Source organism: Neofelis nebulosa, chromosome 12 (genome assembly GCF_028018385.1).
Source record: "Neofelis nebulosa isolate mNeoNeb1 chromosome 12, mNeoNeb1.pri, whole genome shotgun sequence".
NCBI classification, from domain to species: domain Eukaryota; kingdom Metazoa; phylum Chordata; class Mammalia; order Carnivora; family Felidae; genus Neofelis; species Neofelis nebulosa.
The window spans coordinates 7580515-7605388 of NC_080793.1; the positions used below are offsets into that span (position 1 = coordinate 7580515).

Genomic DNA, 24874 nt, shown 5'->3' on the forward strand with positions numbered 1-24874 from the left:
ATATTTTAAATCACCATTCTATCGAGGCAGAAACTACGGAGCAGAGAGTGAGCACCAGGCCTCGAAGTGGCCGCAATCTGGAGCGGGATCTGCTGGGAGCGCCCAACTTTTCCGCTGGGCACTCCCAGGCCCAACAACTCATCCGCGCACTCTGGTCGCAGCCTCCAGTCTTCGCCTCTGCGCCCGGCCGCTCTGCGCCATCTTTGAGCCTGGCACGGTGCCCCACTTCCGCACTTTCCTCCCGGGCCAGGGGTACCCGCACATGCTCAGGCGTGCCCCTCCTGGGGATGGAGTATCCAAAACTGGCCGGGTTTGTCACACACTGGCCAAAAAGAATAATTTATCTCGTTCTCTCAGGTCTCGGAGGTGGCTGTCTGACCCATTAAAAAATGGTGCCGATGGCCTCACCTCCCCAGGCTTCCGCTCTGGAGGCGCAGGGGCGAGGGTCATGTTGCAGTGCGCAGGCGCGACAGGGCGGCGCTATCTCCATGGTAACCCGCGCGCAGCCCGGGCCGTTCCGCCGGGCGGGAAGCGCGGGAGCTGAGGCGCTGGCGACAGGCGGGGCTGCGAGCGCCGGGGGGCCGGGGCGGCCGGGGCCGCTGCAGGACGAGACCCTGGGCGTGGCGTCTGTGCCTTCTCAGTGGAGGGGCGTCCAGGGCATCCGCCGGGAGACGGTGAGGGCGCGGGCCCGACTCGCGGCGACGCGGGAGGGAGGGCGAGGGTCCGTCCGCGCGCGGCCTCCGGGCCAGGTTCTGGGGTCCCCCCGTTTTATTTTTGTATTTTAAGCCACGGAGGCCCGCCCTTGTGGCATTCTCGTGCCAGTCTCCCCCCAGGCCCGGCAACCAAAGGGGTTTTCCTTAATAACATCTGAAGACCCCATGTTTTGAAGGATTTTGTGTGAACCGCAGTTTTCAGGCGTTTCAAACTAACTTTCCTTTAAAAAGAAGAAGGAAGTGCATTTAAGGTCGAGACACGCCGGTTTTCCAGTGGTTTAATGAAAAGCACACAAAACGAGGCTTTTTGAGGAGGCAGGGCTCCCGGGTGCCAGGTCTTCTCCGGAGGGGTCTTTGTGCGGACTTTGAGGGCCTGCTGTGTGCCAAGAGCCGTTCTGGCGCTGGGGACCCGTCAGTGAATGAAGTCCCTCCTGGAGCTGACCTGGGGCCGTTTGCAGGGCACCGACCGTAGGCAACTTATGCAATTAAATTTTGTTGTGTGTCAGAGGGCGAGTAGTGCCATCATGGACAAAAGTAAAAGAAGGGTGCGGGATCAGAAGGACTGGTTTGGAGAGCGAGAGGGTGGGTGGGCCTCACTGAGAAGGCGACAATTGAGCGAAGACCGGGAGGAGTGAGTGAGCCAAGTGGATACCTGAGGTAGAACCGCCAGACAGCGCAAACTGCAAGTGCAAAGGCCCTGGGGTTGGTGTCGGAGCAGATCTTGTGTTTTGAGGAGGTGGCAGAGCTGGCGAGGAATGAGACAAGGGGGAGTGGTCCCGGTTGAGGTCAGAGAGGGTAAGCCGAGGCAGGTCAGATAGTGCCTTGCAGATCATTGTAGGGATGTTGGCGTCCCCTCGGTGAAAATGGGTATTGGGGGGGGGGGCGTTGTAGGGTGCCGCACATTTACCAGAAGAGGGAACCGAGGCTTAGCTTGCTGCGCGAGTGACCGCATCAGGTCCTCCCCGACACTAGGGAGTTTTCCAATGAAGTCTAACTCTGGAAGACCGGTTTCTTGCCTCAGGCCAGTAGTCTTGCCTGCGGGTCTCAAGCCTGGATTTGATCTGCCTGGAAAGCACTCCCCACTTAACCAGGCTGCACAGAAATGGTTCTGGTGAAAAGCGAAGTGGATATTTTAGTTGATCTCCATCTTTATCACACAGCTCTTGCTTGCTGAAGAGTCAGATTTTAGAAGACTTTAGGCTGGGAACCACTGAATCCGTCTTTTTTTTTTTTTTTTTTTTAATTTTTTTTCAACGTTTTTTATTTATTTTTGGGACAGAGAGAGACAGAGCATGAACAGGGGAGGGTCAGAGATAGAGGGAGACACAGAATCGGAAGCAGGCTCCAGGCTCCGAGCCATCAGCCCAGAGCCTGACGCGGGGCTCGAACTCACGGACCGCGAGATCGTGACCTGGCTGAAGTCGGACGCCCAACCGACTGCGCCACCCAGGCGCCCCAGAACTAATTCTAACACTGGAGGTGTAAGCTTCCATCTGTGAGGGTGGTTCCCTTGAACTAGCATCCCCTGTCTTGCTGAAGCAGATTTTTTTGTTGAGTTGTAAGAATTTTGCAAGGGTCAGGGGCGCCTAGGTGGCGCAGTCGGTTAAGCGTCCGACTTCAGCCAGGTCACGATCTCGCGGTCCGTGAGTTCGAGCCCCGCGTCAGGCTCTGGGCTGATGGCTCGGAGCCTGGAGCCTGTTTCCGATTCTGTGTCTCCCTCTCTCTCTGCCCCTCCCCCGTTCATGCTCTGTCTCTGTCTGTCCCAAAAATAAATAAAAAACATTAAAAAAAAAATTAAAAAAAAAAAAGAATTTTGCAAGGGTCAGAAGAAGGTAAATGGCTTTTTCCAAAATAGTTTTTTCTCTTTATAAAAGTTGTGTGTCCAAAATTTAGAAAAAATCTGGATATGAAAAAAAAAAAAAATGGAAATAAAAATCACCCCATTCCCCGGCCATTCGACTTGTACCTGCTTTGTCTGTTTTGCCCGATTTAAAAAAAAAATTTTTAAGGGGCGCCTGGGTGGCTCAGTCGGTTAAGCGGCCGACTTCGGCTCAGGTCATGATCTCGCGGTCCGTGAGTTCGAGCCCCCCGTCGGGCTCTGTGCTGACAGCTCGGAGCCTGGAGCCTATTTCGGATTCCGTGTCTCCCTCTCTCTGACCCTCCCCTGTTCATGCTCTATCTCCCTGTCTCAAAAATAAATAAAATGTTTAAAAAAAAAATTAAATAAAAAAATTTTTTTAAATGTTTATTTATTTTTGAGAGAGACAGAGCGTGAGCAGGAGAGGGGCAGAGAGACAGGGAGACACAGAATCCGAAGCAGGCTCCAGGCTCTGAGCCGTCAGCACAGAGCCGGATGCGGGGCTGGAACCCATGGACCGCGAGGTCATGACCTGATGTCGGATACTGAACAGACTGAGCCACCCAGGCGCCCCTGCCCCATTTTTTAAATAACAACGGAATCACACTGTGCACAACATTTCATAGACCCAGTTTTTTCACTTAATACATCCTGAACAAATGTCCATGTTTAAAAAAATTTTTTTTTGTAACTTCATTTTATTTAACCAGGCTCTTTTGATGAGTTGTTAGGCAGTTTACATTTTTTTTTCTTATCAATAAGTCCTGCGATTAGTGTTTTACCTAATTTTTAAATACAGTTTCTTAATTTTTTTAACATTTATTTATTTTTGAGACAGAGAGAGACAGAGCATGAACAGGGGAGGGGCACAGAGAGAGGGAGACACAGAATCGGAAGCAGGCTCCGGGCTCTAAGCCATCAGCCCAGAGCCCAACGCGGGGCTCGAACTCACGGACCGCGAGATCGTGACCTGAGCTGAAGTTGGACGCTCAACCGACTGAGCCAGCCAGGCGCCCCAGTTTCTTAATTTTTTAAAAAGTTTTTTTTGAAAAGTTGGACAGTGGTTTTTGGCCCATGTAGTGGTGCAATATTGTAATGTACCTCCATGTTCCATTGATGGATTTTTTTTTCTTTTTTAATTTTTTTTTTTTTTTTCCAGATTTTATTTTTAAAGTAATCTTTACACCCAACATGGAGCTTGAAGTCACAACCCCGAGATCAGGAGCCTCATACTCTACCAACTGAGCCAGCTAGGCACCCCCCGCCCCCCCCCCTTTTTTTTTTTTTTTTAATAATATTAATGGTCTTTGGCCTGACCTGGCTTTTCTTGTCATATTCCAATCTGTTTACAGAGGGATAGGGTCCTGGACTTTGGTTCAAGACCGGGGTGCACACCCTCTTTAGGGCTTTGGGCCAGTCACATGATCTCTTCTTCTGCAAAATGGGTCCTTGTTAGACTACTTCCTGAGGGGATGGATGGATCAACCAACTGAACCTGAGCCACCCAGGCACCCCCTTGTGAGGGGTTAAATGAAATTGTGGATAAGAAAACAGTTTGAAAGCCTAGGGCTGCTTGGATGGCAGAGGAGTGTCAGGGACCAGTCCCGCTGCCTGAGATAGAGGGTGCCTGATCATCCCTCCTTGCTCATCTGCGGTTTCTCAAACCAGATGGTTGACACTGGAATGTCCTGGAGACTCCTGAAAAATATGGATGTCTGCCTCCCAGCGGTTCTGGCTAAATTGGTATGTGTTGTGACTTGAGAATCTGGTTTTATTAAAGCTCCCCAGGTCGTGCTGATAGGTAGCAAAATTTGAGACCACCAATTGAATGCATCCTCCTTTCCAGCAGCAGCATTACCTTTCTGAAGCCAGCCCAATGCTGATCCTAGGAAAATGTGGGCTGTGTTTGTTTTTTTTTTCATTTTTTAAAAATTGTGGTGGAGAGCCTGACTGGCTCAGTTGGTAGAGCATGTGACTTTTTTTTTTTTTAATTTTTTTTTTTTTCAACGTTTTTTATTTATTTTTGGGACAGAGAGAGACAGAGCATGAACGGTGGAGGGGCAGAGAGAGAGGGAGACACAGAATCGGAAACAGGCTCCAGGCTCCGAGCCATCAGCCCAGAGCCTGACGCGGGGCTCGAACTCACGGACCGCGAGATCGTGACCTGGCTGAAGTCGGACGCTTAACCGACTGCGCCACCCAGGCGCCCCTAGAGCATGTGACTTTTGATCTCGGGGTCGTGAGTTTGAGCTCCGTGTTGGGTGTAGGGATTACTTAAAACAAAAAATTGTGGAAAGATACATATAACAGAGGGGCGCCCGGGTGGCTCAATCGGTTGAGCAATTGACTCCGGCTCGGGTCATGATCTCACAGTCTGTGAGTTCGAGCCCCGCGTTGGGCTCTGTGCTGATGGCTCAGAGCCTGGAGCCTGCTTCGGATTCTGTGTCTCCCTCTCTCTCTGCCCCTCCCCCACTCGTGCTCACTCTCTGTCTCAGAAATAAATAAACATAAAAAATTTTTTTAAAAGATACATATAATAGAGCGGCGCCTGACTGGCTCAGTCAGTTGAGCGTCCGACTTGGGCTCAGGTTATGATCTTGCAGTTCATGAGTTTGAGCCCCGCGTCGGGCTCTGTGCTGATGGCTCAGAGCCTGGAGCCTGCTTCGGACTCTGTGTCTCCCCGCCTCTCTGACCCTCCCCCGCTCACACTCTGTCTCTGTATCAAAAATAAATTTAAAAAAACATTTAAAAAATTAAAAAAAAAGTTTGTTAAAAAAAAAAAATTAAAAAAAGGGGGGAACCTGGGTGGCTCAGTCGGTTGAGCGTCCGACTTCGGCTCAGGTCATGATCTCGCGGTTTGTGGGTTCGAGCCCCGCGTCGGGCTCTGTGCCCACGGCTCAGGGCCTGGAGCCTGCTTCCGATTCTGTGTCTCCCTCGCTCTCTGCCCCTCCCCCACTCATGCTCTGTCTCTCTCTGTCTCAGAAACACATAAATATAGAAAACTTTTTTTTTTATTTATTTTTTTAAATTTTTTTTTTTTCCAACGCTTTTTATTTATTTTTGGGACAGAGAGAGACAGAGCATGACCGGGGGAGGGGCAGAGAGAGAGGGAGACACAGAATCGGAAACAGGCTCCAGGCTCCGAGCCATCGGCCCAGAGCCTGACGCGGGGCTCGAACTCACGGACCGCGAGATCGTGACCTGGCTGAAGTCGGACGCTTAACCGACTGCGCCACCCAGGCGCCCCAGAAAACTTTTTTAAAAAAGGTACATATAATAGAAATTTCCCTAGACATTAGAAAAAATAGAAAATTTTAAGTGTACAATTGAGTGGTGTCCAGTACATTCACCATGTGGAACCATCACCACTATCTGGTTCTGGAACTTTTTCATCCATGGAATGCATTTTGGACATTCAGGTCTGTGTCTCTGGGACTGCGAGCTCCCAGAAGGCAGGGAGTGGGTCTTGTGTACTTTTGCACCTCCCGGAGGCACCCAGGAAATACTGGGTTGAATAATCTTCTTGTGTGCTGACATCCCACATAGGCTGCAACTCTCCTCCCCTGCTTGGAGTTCAACTAGCTGCCTGCCCACGGGCTCTTCCTTCTTCCCAGGCTGCCTCTTCGCCTTGGTGGCTTCTGTAGCCAATGTCACCCCCTGCTGGAGGGCGTTTGTTTTGAACCTGGGTCTGGCCTGTTACAAATTTTCAAGGAGAATTAAATCCGTGGTTCTCTACCTTTGGGTTTGCTACACAGTTTCCATACTAGATTTTTTTTTCAAGGGGCATGAGAGCACACTGAAAGACCAAGACGACACCAAGGTAGTCGGCAGTAATTGCGGCTCCGAGGTTGTGTAGCCTAACGCATCTCCCAACTTCCATGGAAACGTCTGCGATTGTCCTCTTGGTTGGCTCTTGGCTCCACGCTCTTCTCTGAGTAGCTGTTTGTTGCCCCGATATACTAAGAGGCAAGTTCACATGAACTGGAGATTGTTCCGTTACTCTACGTTCTCAGAGGCCTCTGGTGACACAGTTGTCCCTGTATCCCACCACGAAACCCACTCAGCCGGAGGTGCCTGGGGGGCTCAGTCCGTTAAGCGTCCAACTTCGGCTCAGGTCACGATCTCACGGTTCATGAGTTCGAGCCCCGCATCGGGCTCTGTGCTGACGGCTCGGAGTCTGGAGCCTGCTTCTGATTCTCTGTCTCCCTCTCGCTCTGTCCCTCCCCTACTCACACTGTGTTTCTGTCTCTCTCAAAAGTAAATGAATTAAAAAAAAAGGAAACCCACTCAGCTCAACTTTGCATCTAAGACATTCCTGTCTCACCTTGTCTGCTCATTAGCTGTGAATTGTGCCTCACACCTGCATCAAATTGTGGTGCTCGCTCATGGGGTTTGCAGTGTGGGCCCAGAGACGCTGGCTCAGGCCGGAGTCCTCCCTGCTCCCATCACACCTGTGTTCTCATCAGGTGTGTGTGCAGGACTTGATGGGGAAGGAGGTGGAAGTGGGGGGAGGCCTTGGGGGTGCCGGCCACCTGAGGACAAGGGAAATTCTGGGGAGGAGGATCAGAAGTGGGCCCGCTGGATGTGGCAAGGTGACGGCGACAGGCCACACGCACCCCACCTGCCCGGCAGCGTCCTTCAGGTGGGCTTAACAGCATCCCTCAGCCTCCGGGATGAACCATATGTCACCCCACCCCAGGTGAAGCTTCAGCTCCCAGAGTGACAGAGGTAGAAGTGGGGGGGGGGTGTGAGAGCACGGTCTGCGCTGGGGGGGGGGGGGGCAAGAGGTGATGGACCCTGGGCTGTGGCCCTGGGAAGCATACAGATGGGTGAGACCCACGGGTGGGGTCTGAGTAACAGCCCTCTGCACCTGCAGCCTCAGCATCATCTGGGGGCTTGTTCACAAAGCACACTCTCGGCCCCCCTGCTGGAGGAGGCAGCTTGTGTTTTAGCAAGCTTCTGAGGGACTCTGGGGCCTGCCCGTTGAGAAGTCAGGTCTAGAATGTCTTTGAGGTCCTTTTGCACGCGAGTCAGACGTGCTGGTTGATGAAATGAGATGCCGTGTGCCGCTTCTATTGGCTGGTAGTGGTTGGTACCCAAGGGACCGATGGGGGCTTGGCCTCCCTTTGCACATCATCTCAGACCTTCAAAGACGCCTCCTCTCTGGATGGCGATGTTCCTCAGTCATAGGACACATCTTAAAAATCGGTGTGTCTCACAGATGGCCCGTGTATTTAATCTCGTTTTCCCCTGAAGAGCTATTATTAAACAATTGGAATGTTTTATAAACAATGCATTGTAGAGTCGAGGAGATCTAGAATGTATAAAATTAAATAATCTCTGTACCCAACATGGGGCTTGAACTCATGACCCCAAGATCAAGAGTCACATGCTCTACTGACTGAGCCAGTTTGGCGCCCCTAGAATGTATTTCTTTTTAAGAGTTTTATTTATTTATTTTGAGAGACGGAAAGAGAGAATCCTAAGCAGGCTCTGCACTGTCAGCCAGGCACCCCTAGAGTGTGTGTATGTTATGTATGTATGTATATATGTATGTGTGTATTTATTTACTTATTTAAGTTTATTTATTTTGAGAGGTGAAAGAGAGGGAGAGAGAGTCCCAAGCAGGCTCCATACTGTCAGAGTGGAGCCTGATGTGGGGCTTGATCCCACACACTGTGAGATCATCACCTGACCTGAAATCAAGAGTCAGACACTTAACCGACTGAGCCACCCAGGTGCCCCTAGAATGTATATTTTTAGTAAGAAAGTGACTGTTCTACTCATGACTTTGAAGTACTCATGCCTCATAGTGATACCCCCTGAATACATTTTTCTGGCTGGCTGGTTTCTGAATGACTGAGTCACACATGAGCACAGTTAACCTGACATTGGTCAATCTCAGCCTGAACCTGAATGCAAGGCAGAGCCAGTATTCTCTCAGCACACCCCTCGGGGCCTGGGGTGGTGGCTGATCACCTGACCCAGTGGGGCCGTTTCCTCTGTCATCACCAGTGTTCCTGAAATTGATCGGCCAGTCCTAGATGCCAGCTAGAGACCCATTATTTCAGAAGTGAGGCGTTGAGGGGTATTGGCCTGGGAGTCAGGGAGCCTTCCTAGGGGTCAGTGTAGGACTCTGATAGCAAGTGACAGAAACCAGCCCAAACCAGCTCCTGTCAAGCACTTCTCTTCAGGATGCCGGGATGTCTCCTGGGCCTCTGAAGGTGCAGCTGGTCCTGAGGAATCTAGGAAACTTGGGGGTCCCCCACCTTTCAACTCTGATGTTACATGTATCCCCCGAGGCCTGTCTCTGCTTGTCTCCTGGTTGTGGCCCTGGCTAATTGTTGGGGCAACGTTTCCAGGTTTCCGTTCTAGGCATATGCCATCTTGTTAAATCTTTGTCTCTGTTGTGAATTTCCCTGAGAGAGCTTGATTGGCCCAGCCTAGGTTCGCGTCCACTTCTCATCTAGTCAGAAGCTACAGTCCTGGTATTGGGACACATTTGGTGGCTTGGGTAGGAGTCCTGACATTCTGGGTGTCTGCAGGCTCTCCTGGGGGCAGGAGAGCTGGGCTCCCACACTGGGTTCTGGTCCCTGAATCTCACTGCCTTCCTCTCTGCTGGAGGTCACTGGGACTTCAGACTCCAGAGCATGGTGACTGGTGATCTTGGTTTGGGAATTTTTCTGTTTCCCTTGGCCACACCTCCCGGTGTAATTAAAGTCTGGTCCCAGTCCCTCCTGTAGTGCCTCTGCCTCTGAGGTGTGGGAGCCCAGCATCCTTAACACCCCTCTTCCTGACCTTGCTGAGGCCCAGAAAGCAAGGATCTCATTCTTCCCTGACTTCTCTGATGTCTCAGAGGGCTTGTTATGGGAGCCTCAGTCCAGCCACACTCTGCCTGGTACAGAAGGTACCAGTCTACACAGGGTATCCTTGGGCAAGCCCTTCCCTTCTGGAGGCTTTGGGGCTTCATCTCCAGATGGGATGGGATGTATGGGACGGATCAGGGTCGGGCCAGATAATCAGATCTTGAACTATGGAAACTACTTAGTTGTCCCAGAGTGAAAAGAGAATAATGATAGTAGTTTCCTACCAATTCACAGAAAAAATTGTGGGTGCAGCGTGTCATTGGTTTTAAGTTTTTTTTTTTCCTCTGTGAATTTTCCCTAGTGTTTTGACATTTGTCTTTTGTCTGAATAAGCAAGCAGCAAAGAAATATTTAAGAAAAAATTTTAATGTTTATTTATTTTTGAGAGAGAGAGAGACAGAGCATGAGTGGGGGAGGGGCAGAGAGAGGGAGACACAGAATCAGAAGCAGGCTCCAGGCTCTGAGCCATCAGCCCAGAGCCTGACGCGGGGCTCGAACTCACGGACCGCGAGATCGTGACCTGAGCTGAAGTCGGACGCTTAACCGACTGAGCCACCCAGGCGCCCCAGCAAAGAAATATTAATGGAAGTAGATGGAAAGATAACAGCTTGCTATCTTGTGGACATTTTTGTCTTAGATTAAGTCATTGGGGTAACATTCTTTTAGAAACTTTTTCTGAGTTTATCTGATGTGATGAGTGTCCAGGATGTTAGACTGGGTGAGAACACCATGGCTGAGGGACAGTTTCGTGTCACAGGTCAGACTGCCTGAATTCAAGGCCTACCGTGATCACCTCTTTGCCCTGTGATCTTGGGTGAATTACTTCTTTGTGCCTTAGTGTCCATGTTAGTAATGCAAAAATAGGAGTTTCTTCATAGGGTGGTTGTGAGGATGAATAAGATATGGGTAAAACTTTTGGGACAGTGCCTGAGTTAGCACTTAGTAACTAACACTCTTGCCGTCATTGTGGCTTCTGGAAGCTTGATTTTCACCCAGTCTCTTAGAATTTTGGCTCAGGCTGTGTACTTTCTTTACTTTCTTTCTTCTTTCTTTCTTTCTTTCTTTCTTTCTTTCTTTCTTTCTTTCTTTCTTTCTTTCTTTCTTTCTTTCTTTCTCTCTTCTTTCTTTCTTTTCTTCTTCTTTTTACATTTTATTTATTTTTGTGAGACAGAGAGTCAGAGCACGAGCAGAGGAGGGGCAGAGAGCGAGGGAGACACAGAATCCGAAGCAGCCTCCAGGCTCCGAGCTGTCAGCACAGAGCCCGACACGAGGCTCCAACCCATGAACCGTGAGATCATGACCTGAGCTGAAGTCAGATGTTTAACCAACTGAGGCACCCCAAACCTGTATGCTTTCTGATCCTCATGCCCATCCACGAATTCCTCAGTGTGCACACTCCCTTGGTGGACCCCTCCAGTGCTGTGGTTTCAAGTCATGTCTCTGTCGGATGTTCTCCAGAGCCTCATGCCTTGCGACCGCTCTCGGGAATCCTCAACACCTCGATGTGGATGGGAGGCATCTTGGTCTGAACGAGGCCCAGGAGAACTTCTTCTGTGTTCTCTTTTCCCAGAATTTGCCATCGCATTCCACTGGTTGTCAAACCTGTCCTCTGCTCCTCGCTTCTTCCCGAGCAGCCAAAAAGGCATGGCCCTGCTTACAACCCACTCAGGCTACACCTTGTGGCTCTCAGACACCTCCTGGCCTTGCCCTTGTGCTCGGGCCACCCTCCTTACCCACTGTGGCCAGGCACGCCACCTGCTGTCCAGTCTCTGAGCACGGAACGTTTTCTACTGTAAGGTTTTGCTCTGGCCTCCCCCTCCCATCTCTGTCCAGGACCCTCTCCTGCAGCTCTCCCTTTGTCCTTCACACCTCAGCTCAAGTGCCATTTCCCCAGAGACCTCCCTGGCTGTTCCCTTCTCTCCCACACATCTGCTGCACTTGGCACCATAGGTAGTGGTGGGTATTTTCTTGTTCGTGTACCCCCAACCCCCGTGGAAGCTTCTCGGGCACAGGGATTTTGCACATTTTGTTTTCTGCTGTATCCATAGTACCCAGACAGTGCCTGGCAAGTGGACACTCAGTAAATAATGTGTGTGTGTGTGTGTGTGTGTGTGTGTGTGGTGTAAAGGAAATATATGTAAATAGTATATGTGTGATATATATAGTCTATGTGTGTATACAACATAATACATACAGTGTAGTGGAGATATATAAAAATATATGTACATATATCTTGTCTAAATGGGCTTGTGCCGTGTGCCAAATACGTGCAAAGTGCTGGGTATAGAGATCAGACAGGGTTCTGATGCTGGAGGAACTCTATTTAATGGGAGGCGGATAAGAAAAGACAATTTAGTGGAATGTGATGGGGAGCGTGGGGACAGGTGTTTCATGTACTAGGAAGAGCTGCCCCTTTGTGGGGCCTGCTCCCTTCCTTTAGGCTTACTGGCACTGGCCTAGTGCACAGCCCTGCCCCTGCAAGCCTGAGCCAGGTGGGGGAGGTGCACAGAGGTTCCGGGCCTCGCCATTGCCCCGCACGTTCAGGTGCCTGGTGAGGGGCTGTGTGAGCAGAGCCTCTCGCAGATGACGATCTGCTAGGCCCCCTCATTTGATAAATGATGGGTCTGTCCATAAGAAAGGGAGGCTGGTAGTTCCTTCCCTGGTCTGATGTCTATCCCTGTGGCCAGCTAAAGAGGGGACAAGGAATTGGAGACAGAGGGCAGGGTGGAGAAAAGAGGCAGCTGGGGAGAAGCCTGCCTTCTTTCTACCAACTAGCTCATCACAGACTCACCTGCTTCCTTTGATCTTGGGGGCACCTTGGAAGGGGCCTGCGAAGGGAGGGAGATGCTGGTGGCCAGGTCTGCGATGCTTCCCTGTGCTGGCTGCAATATTACAGGATTCTCATTGCTGTCGGGATCTTCCAAAGGGCACTCCTGGGGAAAAAAAAGAGAAGCGACACTCCAGCATCCCCTCCAAATGGTGTCCTAGTGTCACCGAAAGTCCTGGGTCAGGCTCTTACTGGATCATGTTGACCACCCCTGAACCACTCACTGTGGCCCAGTGCACATAGGAGGGTTGAGGGATCATCTTCACCCATAGCGCACAGATCGGGCTCCTCCTTTGAAAGATGGGCCAGTTACAAGAGCAAAGAGGCAGACTGGGGCAGGCAGGATGACCAGAGGCCCATTGGCCCGAGGGTAAGCAGCAGCGCAGGAGGGGTGCTGTTTGGTAGGGGGAACAGAGTGCCCAGGCAGGCGGTCACTAGTGACCTGGGTTGACTGGTGACCACTGACCTCTGACTGGTGACCACTGGGTTTTGATTTTCTGCAGAAAAGTTGCCAGACGGCGAGCATTGCCACTGCTGAAGCGTCTGTCCAGACCCGGAAGCATGCGGATGCTGAGGTGCAGACCGAGGTCCCTGCACCGGTCAGCGCTCGGTCTGTGGCCCAGCACGACAGCCCCGGGCTGGCAGCCTTTCTTCGGAGGGTGGAGGCCATGGTTATCCGAGAGCTGAATAAGAACTGGCAGAGCCACGCTTTTGACGGCTTCGAGGTGAACTGGACGGAGCAGCAGCCAACGGTAGGGAACTGCAGCCTGGGACGCCCTCCTCCTCTGCCCCAGCTTGAGCCTCGCCCGCCCCCGTTGGAAGTCCTCTTAGGCCAGATGCTGTTAATAGCAATAATAGTAACTGCGTTCATGGAGGTCTTACTTTTTGCCAGGTGCTGAGCCGAGTTTTATGAGAGTAAGTCATCGAGCCTTCCCTGCTGTCAAGAAGTAGTTTGTGGTTACCTCCATTTACAGCTGGGGATGGGGAGGCTCCTGAGTTGAAAGGATTTTTCTGGGATCACATGGAGCTAGTCAGCAGTAGAGGCAAGGCTTGAACGTGGGGAGTCTGACTCTGGACCAGACTTTCTCCACTGCTCGGCTGTCTCCCCTGGCACCATGTGGTGAGGGCTCTCTGTGCCATCTCATTCACTCCTCAGCACAGCTGCATGAGGCGGTACTTGGATGATCTCTGTTTTATAGACAAGGCCCAGAGAGGCTAACTGACTTGTCCACGGTCACCCAGCTGTAACGGGCCAAGCTGGGATTTGAGCCCTGGTCTGTCTGGTTTCACTGCCATGCTCTAGTGACTTCAGTGCCTCCGAGGCTCAGCTCAGAGTGACCCTGTACACGTAGGTGTCCGGCCGCACAGGCAGGCTAGGCTTTGAGACGAATGGGGGGCTCTTGGCTTTTGCTCCGTGCTGGGCCTCAGCCTCCCCTGTGGACAGGCTGCTCGCTCACGGCCGCGGGCCCTCGACTGGGGAGCCTTGGAGTTCTGAGCCAAACTTTTTTTTTGTACACAGTGCTTTCTTCCTGTAGAAACAGATGAGTAACTATGTATTCAGAGGTCATAGCCCTGTTCTAGCCCCTCCCCCTCCTCTGCCCTCTTCCCACCAAGTCACTGGAAGGCATGGGAAAATCAGTTTGAGGGAAGTCCTCAAAATCACTCTGAAATGCAGTTGCCGAGGCCACACCGCAGTGGGCAGTCACTGACTCCTTATAAGCCGGGCACAAGAAGGGCTCAGGGAAGAGGAAGAGCCCAGCTTGTTGTCTCTCCTTGCCATTGCTCGTGCCTCCCCGTCCCCACCGCCCCACCACCCAATTTTACAGAGGTTAAGCTTTTGTTCTTTATTATTAGCACGTTCCCACATTTCTATGGATTAACTTGGTCCAAGTGTGTGTTACTTTCTCCCCCTTTAAAAAAATACGTTTTTTTCCTTTAAAAATTTTTTTTTAATGTTTATTTATATTTGAGAGAGAGAGCGAGAGAGAGACAGACCATGAGCAGGAGAGGGACAGAGAGAGATGGAGACAGAATCCAAAGCAGGCTCAAGGCCCCGAGCTGTCAGCACAGAGCCCGACGCGGGGCTCGATCTCACAAACCGTGAGATCGTGACCTTAGCTGAACTCGGACCCTTATTAACGGATTCAGCCACCCAGGTGCCAAAATATCTGTTTTCTGACTACAGAAGCAATGTATGTTCATTATAACAAGTCCAGGCAGTATAGAAATACAGAACATATACCATGTAGACAGTGGGAGGGGACACTTTGTTCCCATGCCCACACGCCTTTAGAGTCTTCTCTGTGTTACACTAACACAAGCATCATGACTAGTGTTGTCACTGAGAACATTTTAAACAAGTGGAAAGCACTGTACGTTTTCCTGATGACCTTTCTCACTTCGAGCTTTCCATGTCAGTTCCTACAAAGGTGCTGTAGGCGTCCCAGCGGCTACACTGGGTCCCACTGCACGGACACGTCGTCCTTTATCTGAGTCCCCTATGGGTGGACGCCCAGCTTCACTTCTAGAGAGGTATCCTCCAGAAACGGGAGGGTGGGCGGGAGATCAGCCTGCCCCCTTTGAGTGGCAGCCTGGTGAGCTGGCCCTGGGCAGCCCCGCATGTTAGCGGTGCGAGAGCATTGGGCAGAGGAGGGCGTTAGCACTTTGCTGTTATATCACATCGACAGCGAGTCTGTCCTCCCACTTCTTGTTTTGCATCAGTTCTTTGTTGATTCCCTCATGATGGAATTACTGTCTTGGGGTTTTTCTCTCTACTTCTGTCAAGGTGTTGGCCTTGACATTTCATCATTGTCCTTGGCACTGCTGTAGTAGCTCTGGAAGGGCTGGGATGCTGCTCTTAATGAGAAACCATAATGTCAGAATTCTAAAATCAGTGGGACAACCTTGTGGAAAGCTTAGAAATTGGAGATAAGGAAGAGACCACCCAGGGTCTCCCACTGGAACCGCTGACCTCCTGGTTCTGTTGTTTCCTGCCTCTTGTTTCACACGTGTGTTGACAGCTGTGAGTCACTGTGGCCAGTCTTGGGGTCTTTTCTGGTCGGGAGCAAAGCCTGTTCTGTGTTGTCAGGTTGCTATGGAGACTTCACACGTGTCCTTTTGAAACACCTACTTGGAGCCTGGGTGGCTCAGTTGGTTGAGCATCTGACTATTGATTTCTGACTATTGATCTCATGGTCATGAGATTGAGCCCCACATTAGGCTCTGCACTGAGCATGGAGCCTGCTCAAGATTCTCTCTCTCCCTCTCCCTTTGTCCCTGTTTTGCTTGCACACGCTCTCTCTCGAAAAAATGAAAATAAATAAAAATAAAACACCACCTAATGTTTCATCCATACACTTTATTTTTTTGAGCCGAGTTTATCCAGGTGTGTTCTCTGTGCAGGCAGTTCACCCTTTGTGCCGGTCTGAGTCTTTTTTTTCTTTTTTCTTTTTTTAATGTTTATTTGAGGAGGGGGGAGGAGAAAACAAACAGGAAGGGAGGGGCAGAGAGAGAGGGAGGCAGAGGATCTGAAGCAGGCTCCGTGCTGACAGCAGAGATCCTGATGCGAGGCTCGAACTCACGAACTGTGAGGTCGTGGCCTGAGCCGAAGTCAGACGCTTCACTGACTGAGCCACCCAGGCGTGGCCATGCCATTCTGAGTCTTGGCCAACACGTGTCCGCCACAGTGAAGGTGTAGAGAAGTCCCTTGGTCCCCCTGCTTCTCCCACATTGTAGGTTTGTCTTCAGATTTTAAAGTGCGCTGGGTGTAAGTAGTGGGTTGCAGGTATACGTAGTGTTGTGACAAATAACTTAATGTCTGTGGTGCCTTTCTGATGTACACTTTAGTTGAACATGGCATAAAAAAGTGCACAAACCACAAGTGTCCAGGCCTGTGGCTTTCCAAAGTAAAACATTTCTATGGAGCCAGAACCCAGATCAAGAAACCTTTCCTTTCCTTTCCTTTCCTCCTCCCTCCTTCCTTCCTTCCTTCCTTCCTTCCTTCCTTCCTTCCTTCCTTCCTTCCTTCCTTCCTTCCTTCCTTCCTTCCTTCCTTCCTTTCTTTCTTTCTTTCTTTCTTTCTTTCTTTCTTTCTTTCTTTCTTTCTTTCTTTCTTTCTTTCTTTCTTTCTTTCTATTTTTCCTAATGTTTATTTATCCTTGAGAGAGAGAGGGAGAGATACATAGCATGAGTAGGGGAAGGGCAGAGAGAGAGGGAGATGCAGAATCCAAAGCAGGCTGCAGGCTCCAAGCTGTCAGCACAGAGCCTGGCGCGGGTCCGAACTCAACAAATTACAAGATTATCACCTGAGCCGAAGTCAGATGCCCAACCGGCTGAGCCACCCAGGCACCCCGCACAAAAGGTTTTCTTGAGTTCCCTTCACCTCCTACCACACTGGACAGCTTTTTTTTAATCTTTAAAAAATTTTTAAGCAATCTCTGTGCCCAGCGTGGAGCTTGAACTCACGACCCTGAGATCCAGAGTCGCATGCTCCAGGGACAGAGCCAGCAGGGCGCCCCGGTAAACGTGTGTGCTCAGTTCTCTTGGGCGTGTACCTAGGGGCAGAATTGCTGGGTTGTGTGGTGCCTCTATGTTTTAGCTTTTGAAGACCCACCAGACTGTCTCCCCACCGTGGCCTTGCCATTCTCCGTCCTTGCTAGCAGTGTGTGAGGGTTCCCACCGTACAGCTTTTTACACGTTTTAGATTCTTTCCATCGGGTAGTTTCTTTATATGGAGTCATAAGGTCACGGAGTATGCAGCTTTTCGCAGACGTTTTGATCTGTGTGGCACATCCCCTCCCAGAAACCTTGGGCTGATCGCTCACCGTGGCCAGCACTGCCAGCCTTTTCATTTGGTGTGCCAGGCTGCTATGGGCTGAGAGGGAAGCTGCCAGAGGTTTAAAAAAAAATGGTTTTTTATTTAATGTGGTAGAATAGTCATAAAATTGTAACCATTAAAAAAATTGCTTTAATGTTTATTTGTTTTTGAGAGAGAGGCAGAGTGTGCAAGCCAGGGAGGGGCAGCCCAGAGCCCGACGTGGGGCTCAGACTCACGGACCGCGCGATCATGACCTGAGCTGAAGTCGGACGCTGAACCGACTGAGCCACCCGGGCGCCCCAAACTGTAACCATTTCCAGGTGCATAGTCTAGTGGCACATAGAGCACCATCCAGTTCCAGAAGCCAGAGCTTTTGAAACTGTGTATAGAACAGGGTCTTACTCTGAGCCAGAACCTGGCATCTGTCTCGGTTCGTAAGATCCTTTCTTCTGGGTTTCTGGAAGTATCCTGTTTGGGGTGGTGTTGGGATGAAGGCTCTACATTTCCCTCCAGGACCGGGCAGCGGACCTGGGTGGCTTTGGAGGTCCAAGCTTGTAGTAGTGGTTTTTAGGTGGCTACAAGGCTGCCTTTTGGGGGGCTCTGTGGCTCAGGGCTAGGGATGGTTTGACTCTTGCAGGTCACGTGTCTGCACACCCTGGGCTACCCCCCAGCCCAGGGGCAGGGTCTGCATGTGACCAGTGTCTCCTGGAACAGCACCGGCTCCGTGGTGGCCTGTGCCTATGGCCGGTGAGTGGCAGCAGGGGTGGCTGTGGGGCAATGGGAGGTCCTCAGACTCTGGTTTAAGCCTCTTTCTCCCTGTCTGTGTGGTGAAGGTTGGCCTGGAGCTTGGCCATTCTGGGAGTCTTTTTATTCTCGAGGCTGCCTAGGCACCAGGTTGGCTGGAAAGAGCAGCAGAGGGAGGGGCTTAGAGCCCACAGTCCTGGTGCCCACCTGTCAGCATAGGGCAGTGCGCCCTGGGCCTGCCCCCTCTTCTCCGTGAGCCGTTTCCTGATGGGCCACAGTTCCCCAACCCTGCTATCGTGTGGACCCATCTTGGTTCTCGGGAACCCTTTTCTAGAGAAGGTCCTGCCACTGTGCCATGGAGGAACCTGTGCCACTACAGCACCCAGTACGGTCTGGGTGTGACGGGGACGCAGGCTGATCTGGGGGCGGTGGGTGGGTGGCGGGTCTGGTGCTAGGAGCAGGGTGGGGGCGAGATCCTGGCCTCGGGGCAGAGCCGGCTCAGGCATGTCCCTGTGCAGGTTGGACGACGGGGGACTGGAGCACACTGAAGTCCTTCGTGTGTACCTGGAACCTGGACAGGCGAGGCCTGAACCCCCAGCAGCCGTCAGCAGTGGTGGAGGTGCCCAGCGCCGTCATGTGCCTGGCCTTCCACCCCACGCAGCCGTCCCATGTCGCAGGTGAGCCGTCTTCTGCTCCCCACCCTGTGCAGGGTGCCCACAGGGGAGCTCTCCACTGGGCCCTCGGCCCCCCAGGCACGGCTGGGGCAGGTCTGCTTGGGGAGCAGAGCCCTGGGCTCAGGTGAGGATGCCGTGCCAGTTGTGGAGCATAGAGGAGGAGGATGGGGAGGAAAGGCGGGGGGGGGGGGGGGCGAGGAAGAAGGGGAGGGGGAGGAGGTGGTGGGGGCGTTGGCAGGTCCTTGCTGAGTCTTGATGGGGTGTGGGCCATGCAAGGGTGCAGCCTGGTCAGGACTCGAGGCAGGGCGACAGGGGCACCCTCAGGGAGCCGTGGGTGGTGACAGGAGCCACACGTGTTGGGAAAGGGGTTGTGCCGGAGGGCACGGCAGGGTGCCGGGCCTGGAGATCAGCCTGGCAGTGGGGTGGGTGGGGGCACAGCAGGCCAGAGTGGGGGGAAGGCAGGACTTTTCCTCCCCGCCCCCCCCCCCCCCCCCCCCCCCCCCCCCCCCCCCCCGGCGACTCTGGGGAAGTGGCTCCCCGTCCTTGCTCCCTGGGCGGGCGGGGCTGGTGCTCGGTTGGGCCACCGGGTTGTTGCGTGTGAGTCAGCTCTTGTCCGGGCGCGCTTGGTTCCGCAGGCGGGTTGTACAGTGGTGAGGTGCTGGTGTGGGACGTGAGCCATCCCGAGGACCCGCTGCTGTGGCGCACGGGCCTGACGGACGACACGCACACCGACCCTGTGTACCAGGTCAGAGCAGTGGGCTGCGGTGGGGGGCGGGGAGGCACCTTCCCCTTCTCCCTGAACTGAGTGCTGCTGTCGCTGGCCTGCTCCTTGAGGTGAAACGGAAGAGAGGGGGCCTGCTCGCACAGCCACAGCAGGTCACCAAGGAGTTGGCAGTTAGGGACAGCGGCCTTCGGCCTTGCCTTCGGCATTCTTAGCCCCCCCGGGGCAGAAGTCACACCCGCCCCCCCTGCCACGCCCAGGCCCTGGGCCACTCCCAGCTCCCCCAACTTCCAAGTGGCCATGTGGGGCTCCCAGCTATCCTGGTGTCTCAGGGAGGGACCTCGGAACCCTCGGGTCTGCCCCCAGGTGTGTGAGGCGGTTCCGGGCCTCCCCCAGAATTCCCCCTTTGGTTTTCCCGCAAGAGAAGGGGTAGTTGGGGGATGAGGGTGACCGCCGGTCTTGCTGGGAAATGGGGGCACCCCGGGGAGCAAGCAGCTCTTTCTTGACCTTGGTCCCGTACCCTGTTGTCCCAGGTGCTTTGGCTACCTGAGCCCCGGCACAGCCACCGCTTCCAGGTGCTGAGTGTGGCCACGGACGGGAAAGTGCTGCTCTGGCAGGGGGGCGGGGTGGGCCAGCTGCAGCTCACGGAGGGCTTCGCCCTGGTCGTGCAGCAGCTCCCGAGGAACACCAAGCTAAAGAAGGTACGTGGGGCCCCAGCTGCCGCCCCTGCCCGCCCGCCCACCGTAGGACCCCCGCAAGTGGGCCTTGGGGGTGGCGGCAGGCGGCACGGGCAGCGGTGCTAGCAACTGAGGTCACGTGGCTCCCACTCGCGTGACTCGGCTCTTGTGGGACTCTGACCAGATTCCCTTGGCTCTGCCTGCCCTGCCATTCATTTCTCCACAGCCTCCCCGGGGGGAGACCGAGGTGGGTGCTACGGCGGTGGCTTTCTCCGGCTTTGACCCCAGCCTTTTTGTTCTGGGCACGGAAGGTGGCTTCCCGCTCAAGTGTTCCCTGGCAGCAGAAGAGGCCGCCCTCACGCGGATGCCTAGCTCTGTGCCCTTGCGGGCCCCAGCACGGTTCACCTTCTCTCCCCATGGTGGTCCCATCTACTCTGTGAGCTGTTCCCCCTTCCACAGGTAGAGGAGGCCACAGAGCACCTGGCACAGGGAGGGTGAGGAAGCCCCATAGAGCGGCCTACAGGGCCTGTGGTCTGGCCTGGGCCCAGGTCTTCGCTATTTGAGCCCTCCTACCCGGCGCTCGGGTGGTTGGCTCCTGGGCATTGGCCCTTCTCTCCCTAAGGGGATTCCCAGTTTGGGGGTCCATGGAGACTTTTCAGGAACGTGACAGCCCAGGGGGAGTTGGGCAGGACACTCGGTACTCATCCCCTTGCCTGGCTCTCTGCCCTTCATCCTGTCCAGGAATCTCTTCCTGAGTGCGGGGACCGACGGCCACATCCACCTGTACTCCATGTTGCAGGCCCAGCCCCTGGCCTCCCTGCAGCTGTCCCACAAGTACCTGTTTGCCGTGCGCTGGTCCCCAGTGCGCCCCTTGGTGTTTGCGGCTGCTTCTGGGGAAGGTAGGAAATAGGACGATAGGCTCAGATCCATTTAAGTGATACGGGCCCAGCACGTACTTGGAATTCTGAGCTGGGGAGAGGCAGCAGGTGGGGGAAGGAGGGCTAAACCAGGTGGACTTCTCTCGTGCCATGAGTTTCTCTTCCTGGGTGCACAGGCCACTGTTCTGGGCCTCTTGTCCCATGATTCTCTCTCCCTGCAGGTGATGTGCAGCTGTTTGATCTACAGAAAAGCTCCCAGAAACCCACAGTTTCAATCAGGCAAACCCAGGATGATAGCCCGGTCTACTGTCTTGAGTTTAATTGCCAGCAGACTCAGCTCCTGGCTGCCGGTGACGCCAAGGGCACTGTAAAGGTGTGGCAGCTGAGCACCGAGTTCACCGAACAAGGACCCCGGGAGACAGAGGACCTGGAGCAGCTGGCAGCAGAGGTGGCCACCTGAGGACAACCGGGGTGGGGGTGGGGGTGGGGGGTTGGGGGCAGGAGCAAGCTGCACCTGAGCTGAGCTCTGGAGTTCCAACAGAGGCCGAATGAAGACAACACGAGCTTCTGGGGGAGTCAAGTCATTTATTTGTCTTTCACATGAAAACAAAAGGGAGGGGAGAGAACAAGAGGGGATCTGGCCCGCCGCCAAGATTGCCGAGTCGGAATGGGGCAGCGGGCTTCGCGAAGGGAATCTGGGTCCCCACGGCAACGGGGCAAGTGCGATTTGACCGGAAGCGGTTTATCGAAGCACCATTTTCTACTAAGTCTTCTCCCAGGCTAAGCGGACTTAAGCTCACATTGGAAAGTAACACTGGAATATTTTAAGAGCACAGAGAGGAGGTGTCATGCAGCAAGGCAACGGCAGGGCGGGCAGCGTGGGCCGGGCGGAGCGAGGAGCGGGATCAGTTCACGAAGAGCGAGCGGGTGAACTCCACGTAGTCGAAGGCGGTGGGGAGTTCGCGGCCCTTGCCATCCACGTAGGGCTTCATGTGGGAGACGCAGTAGTCGGCTTGTTCCCGAGTCAGGTTCTGGAGGGGAAGGGACCACACCTGTCAGTCCAGTCCGCTGACACCCGGGGGAGGTGCGGACATCGGGAATGTCCCTGCCCAGAGACCGCAGCCACTTCTAAGAGCTGCTTCAGACAGGTCTGGAGTGAGTTTCACTGGTAAATGGGGATAAAATGCCTGCACCCAGCAGAAGAGGGCTCAAAAGGGAGGTTTGTTAACTTAGACTCATTCTGACCCTGACCCCAGGGCAATCCCAGGCTTTACTTTCCAAAGGAAACCTCGACCCTTGTCCCCAGGGTAGGGAAGCAGAGCCCCAGACCTGGTATAGTTCCTCCTTGGTCACGTAAGGCTTTCCCTCGGAGCTCAGGGCCCGGAAGGCGCTCTCGATCTCCTCGCTGGATTTGACGTTCTCCGTCTCACGGCTGATCATGAAAGCCATGTATTCTTGCAGGGAGACGTGGCCGTCCCTGGGGAGGAGCGAGTGCAGTGAGCAAGGGGGGCATAGGAGGAGCCGAAGACAGAGCTGCCTCCAGCACCATCCCTAAAGCTCACCTGTTCGGATCCACAGTGTCTAGGATTGCCTCGAACTCGGGGTCTGGCTCCCCTTCCTCCACCATGGGCAGGTCATAACCCAGGGAGCGCAGGCAGGACTTGAACTCCTGGTGGTTCAGCCGGCCCGACTTGTCTTTGTCAAAGTGTCTGTGGTACAAATGGAGGACGGCTCAGCACCCAGGCCCCGGTGCTGAGCCCGCCTGCCCGGCAGGGGAGGCCATACTCACTTAAACATCATGCTGAATTCTTTGAGGGCCTCCTCAGTCACCCCTGTTGTGTTCCTAAAAGAACAGAATGGAGCTCAGGACCGGGCCTTCCACCCCATCTGGTAGGTGGCGCGTTCTGCTCCATCCCCATAAAATGGTGAGCGGGGGGTGGGGGGGACCTGCGGTCAGGTAGCTGAGACCCCCGCCTCCTCCCTTGCTGCCAGGCCTGGCTCAGGTACCTGGCCTGGATCTGCTGCTCCAGGTTGTGCTGCATGCGCATGCCCAGCTGGTCGAGCTGGTCCCACTGCTGGGCCAGGCCCACAGTGCTGTGCTCCGTGTACTTGTTGTCCAGGATCAGGGCCTCCTCCATGGCTGCCCCCAGGTCCTCAATCTTCTTGAGCTGACTTCTCATGGCTCGAATCTCCTGGTGCTTGCGCTAGAGAGGGGGAGGCAAAGGTGCAGGGGACAGGGGCTCTCAGCTTGGCGTCCAGGCCCAGGGGCCTGCTCAACAGCCCTCCTGGCCTGACGCCCACAGGGCCGTGCGGAATGGCAACGGCAGGATGGTGTGAAGTGAAATCCAACAGCCTCCATTAAGGGAATGACTTCAGCGTCGGTCACAAGCCAAGAAAACTATACACTAAGAACCAAAGGACTCTTTCAAGTAAGACACCCGGCGGCAACCCTCAAAGACAAATGACGGGGCTCGGGGCTGCTTTCTGCTAAGAGAAAAAGGGCACCTAACCAGCCTAGCTTCATGCCTGACTTGGAACCACATGGGCCTACTGGAGAAGGCTGCATAGAGGGTCTGAGCCTGGCCAGGAGCCGTAGGGGCACTTACTTTGGTAGCTTCCAGCTGGGATTCCAGGGTCCCCGATTCTTCCACCATGCAGGACCTAAACACAGAAGCACAGTGAAGCAGGAGGACCTGAATGGGAGCTTGAATTAACTATCCCCAGTTAACAGTACCTGCCATCTTGATTTTTTTCTTTTGGAATTTCTTTTAAGAACACGAAACGTGCTATTGGCAATCTTTTTCTAAGTGGCCCTGGGAGCCATGGAGGGCAGGTAGTATTTCTTCTGTTTCAGAGACTGCCAGCCGGTGCCCCAAGGTGTTGAGTCACCTGCCCAGGGCCACCTGGTGGGCCACGGCTAAGCCCCACCCATCCTGCTCCCAGGCTAGGACCCTTTCTCATGTGGCTCCTCAGGCCCAGCCAGGCTGTGACATGGCACCTGACCCAAGCTAGGCCCTCGAGGGGCACCTTAGGAACTGCGTCGAAATCCCCTCAGGAGATGACAGAGGGGCTGCAGGCCTGACAGCCTCTGCAGTCACTGGGGAGAAAGCCACTCTGTGCGACCCTGCCTCCTGCTACCCAGGAGACCTTCAGGAGGAGGAGGCTGACAAAAGGAGAGCCACCCCCTAGAAATCCCTGGGGCCTCTTGCAGGTTCCTGAGGAGGGGAGCCACATTCTAGGTGTGACAGCAGTGGAGGAGATGCAGAGGACCCCTCAGACACGAAGGCGGGGTGCTAAGAGATCATGACCAGATACGGGTTTTGAAAGGGATTCTAATTCTGCCCAAAGGGGAGAGGTGGCTGTGATCAGGCTCCATGACACAGGGCCAGAGGCTTCCAGGGCCAAGTTCTGAACAGCAGGGAGCAGGGAGCCTCCATCTATCTGACATTACAGTGTGAGGTCACAGAAGGCCATCAGAGAACGAAGACAAGTTAGGGTTACGTGCGGGGACGAATCACACTGTGCGCATGTCCTTGGGGGGATTTTAGCCCAGCCTCCCCGGCACCCACGTGTGTCCCAACCTACCCTTTCAACACCCAGCGAGCCAGGCTTAGCTCTGAAATTTCCCCAAGTTCCTAGTGTTCGAGCAAGGCAAGGCACCAGGCTTCCTCCTACCCCAGCAGGTCAGACTCACAGTCACGCCATGTCCCCCAGAGAAAAGCAACACCCCCAGGACCCAGGGGCAGGAGGCTGGGTGCCGGTGCAGTGGGAGGAGGACAGACCCCTCCTTCCCAAGCGGCCGAGGGCGGTGGGTTAGTCAGAAAGCGGAGCCGCCTGGGGAAGTCAAGAGTGCATTGGTAAAACCACAGTGAGGTAAGAAGAGAAATAAGAGGAGAAAAACCTTCCAGACAGATCATCCCCAACTTCATACTGATAGACACGAATGACCCGACGATACGCTATGCTAGTCAAAGAAAAGAAACCAAATGAATACACCGAAGGCACGGGCAGGCAAGAGCAGACCGAGACAGACACGCGCCACAAGGCCCAAGCTGGCAGTGCACAGGCGGGACAACCTGGCGCCCAGGCAGGGACCTGGTG

At 53.8% G+C, this 24874-nt stretch overlaps 2 protein-coding genes across 10 annotated transcripts in view; one reads left to right on the plus strand and one right to left on the minus strand.

Annotated features, from left to right (window-relative positions):
* Positions 1 to 481: 481 nt before the first annotated feature.
* Positions 482 to 21608, plus strand: DYNC2I2 (dynein 2 intermediate chain 2). Its single transcript, XM_058693908.1, is given in 10 exon segments — positions 482 to 674; positions 12767 to 13015; positions 17717 to 17826; positions 18342 to 18351; positions 18353 to 18500; positions 19133 to 19242; positions 19752 to 19919; positions 20122 to 20354; positions 20637 to 20794; positions 20995 to 21608. Coding segments are annotated over 10 exon segments (1611 nt in total). The 5' UTR covers positions 482 to 488; the 3' UTR covers positions 21234 to 21608.
* SPTAN1 (spectrin alpha, non-erythrocytic 1) overlaps positions 21339 to 24874 on the minus strand; it is a 58861-nt gene continuing 55325 nt past the window's right edge. For 5 of the 9 annotated variants that reach the window (XM_058693906.1, XM_058693905.1, XM_058693903.1 and 2 more), the window contains 6 exons: positions 23380 to 23434; positions 22781 to 22977; positions 22563 to 22616; positions 22336 to 22482; positions 22103 to 22250; positions 21339 to 21804 (listed from right to left, as the gene is read on the minus strand). In XM_058693906.1, coding sequence (XP_058549889.1) covers positions 21679 to 21804; positions 22103 to 22250; positions 22336 to 22482; positions 22563 to 22616; positions 22781 to 22977; positions 23380 to 23434 — 727 coding nt within the window. In that variant the 3' untranslated portion in view covers positions 21339 to 21678. Of the gene's footprint in view, positions 21805 to 22102; positions 22251 to 22335; positions 22483 to 22562; positions 22617 to 22780; positions 22978 to 23379; positions 23435 to 24674; positions 24738 to 24874 lie in introns of all 9 variants that reach the window. The other 4 variants (XM_058693901.1, XM_058693900.1, XM_058693899.1 and 1 more) reach the window with 1 other exon arrangement.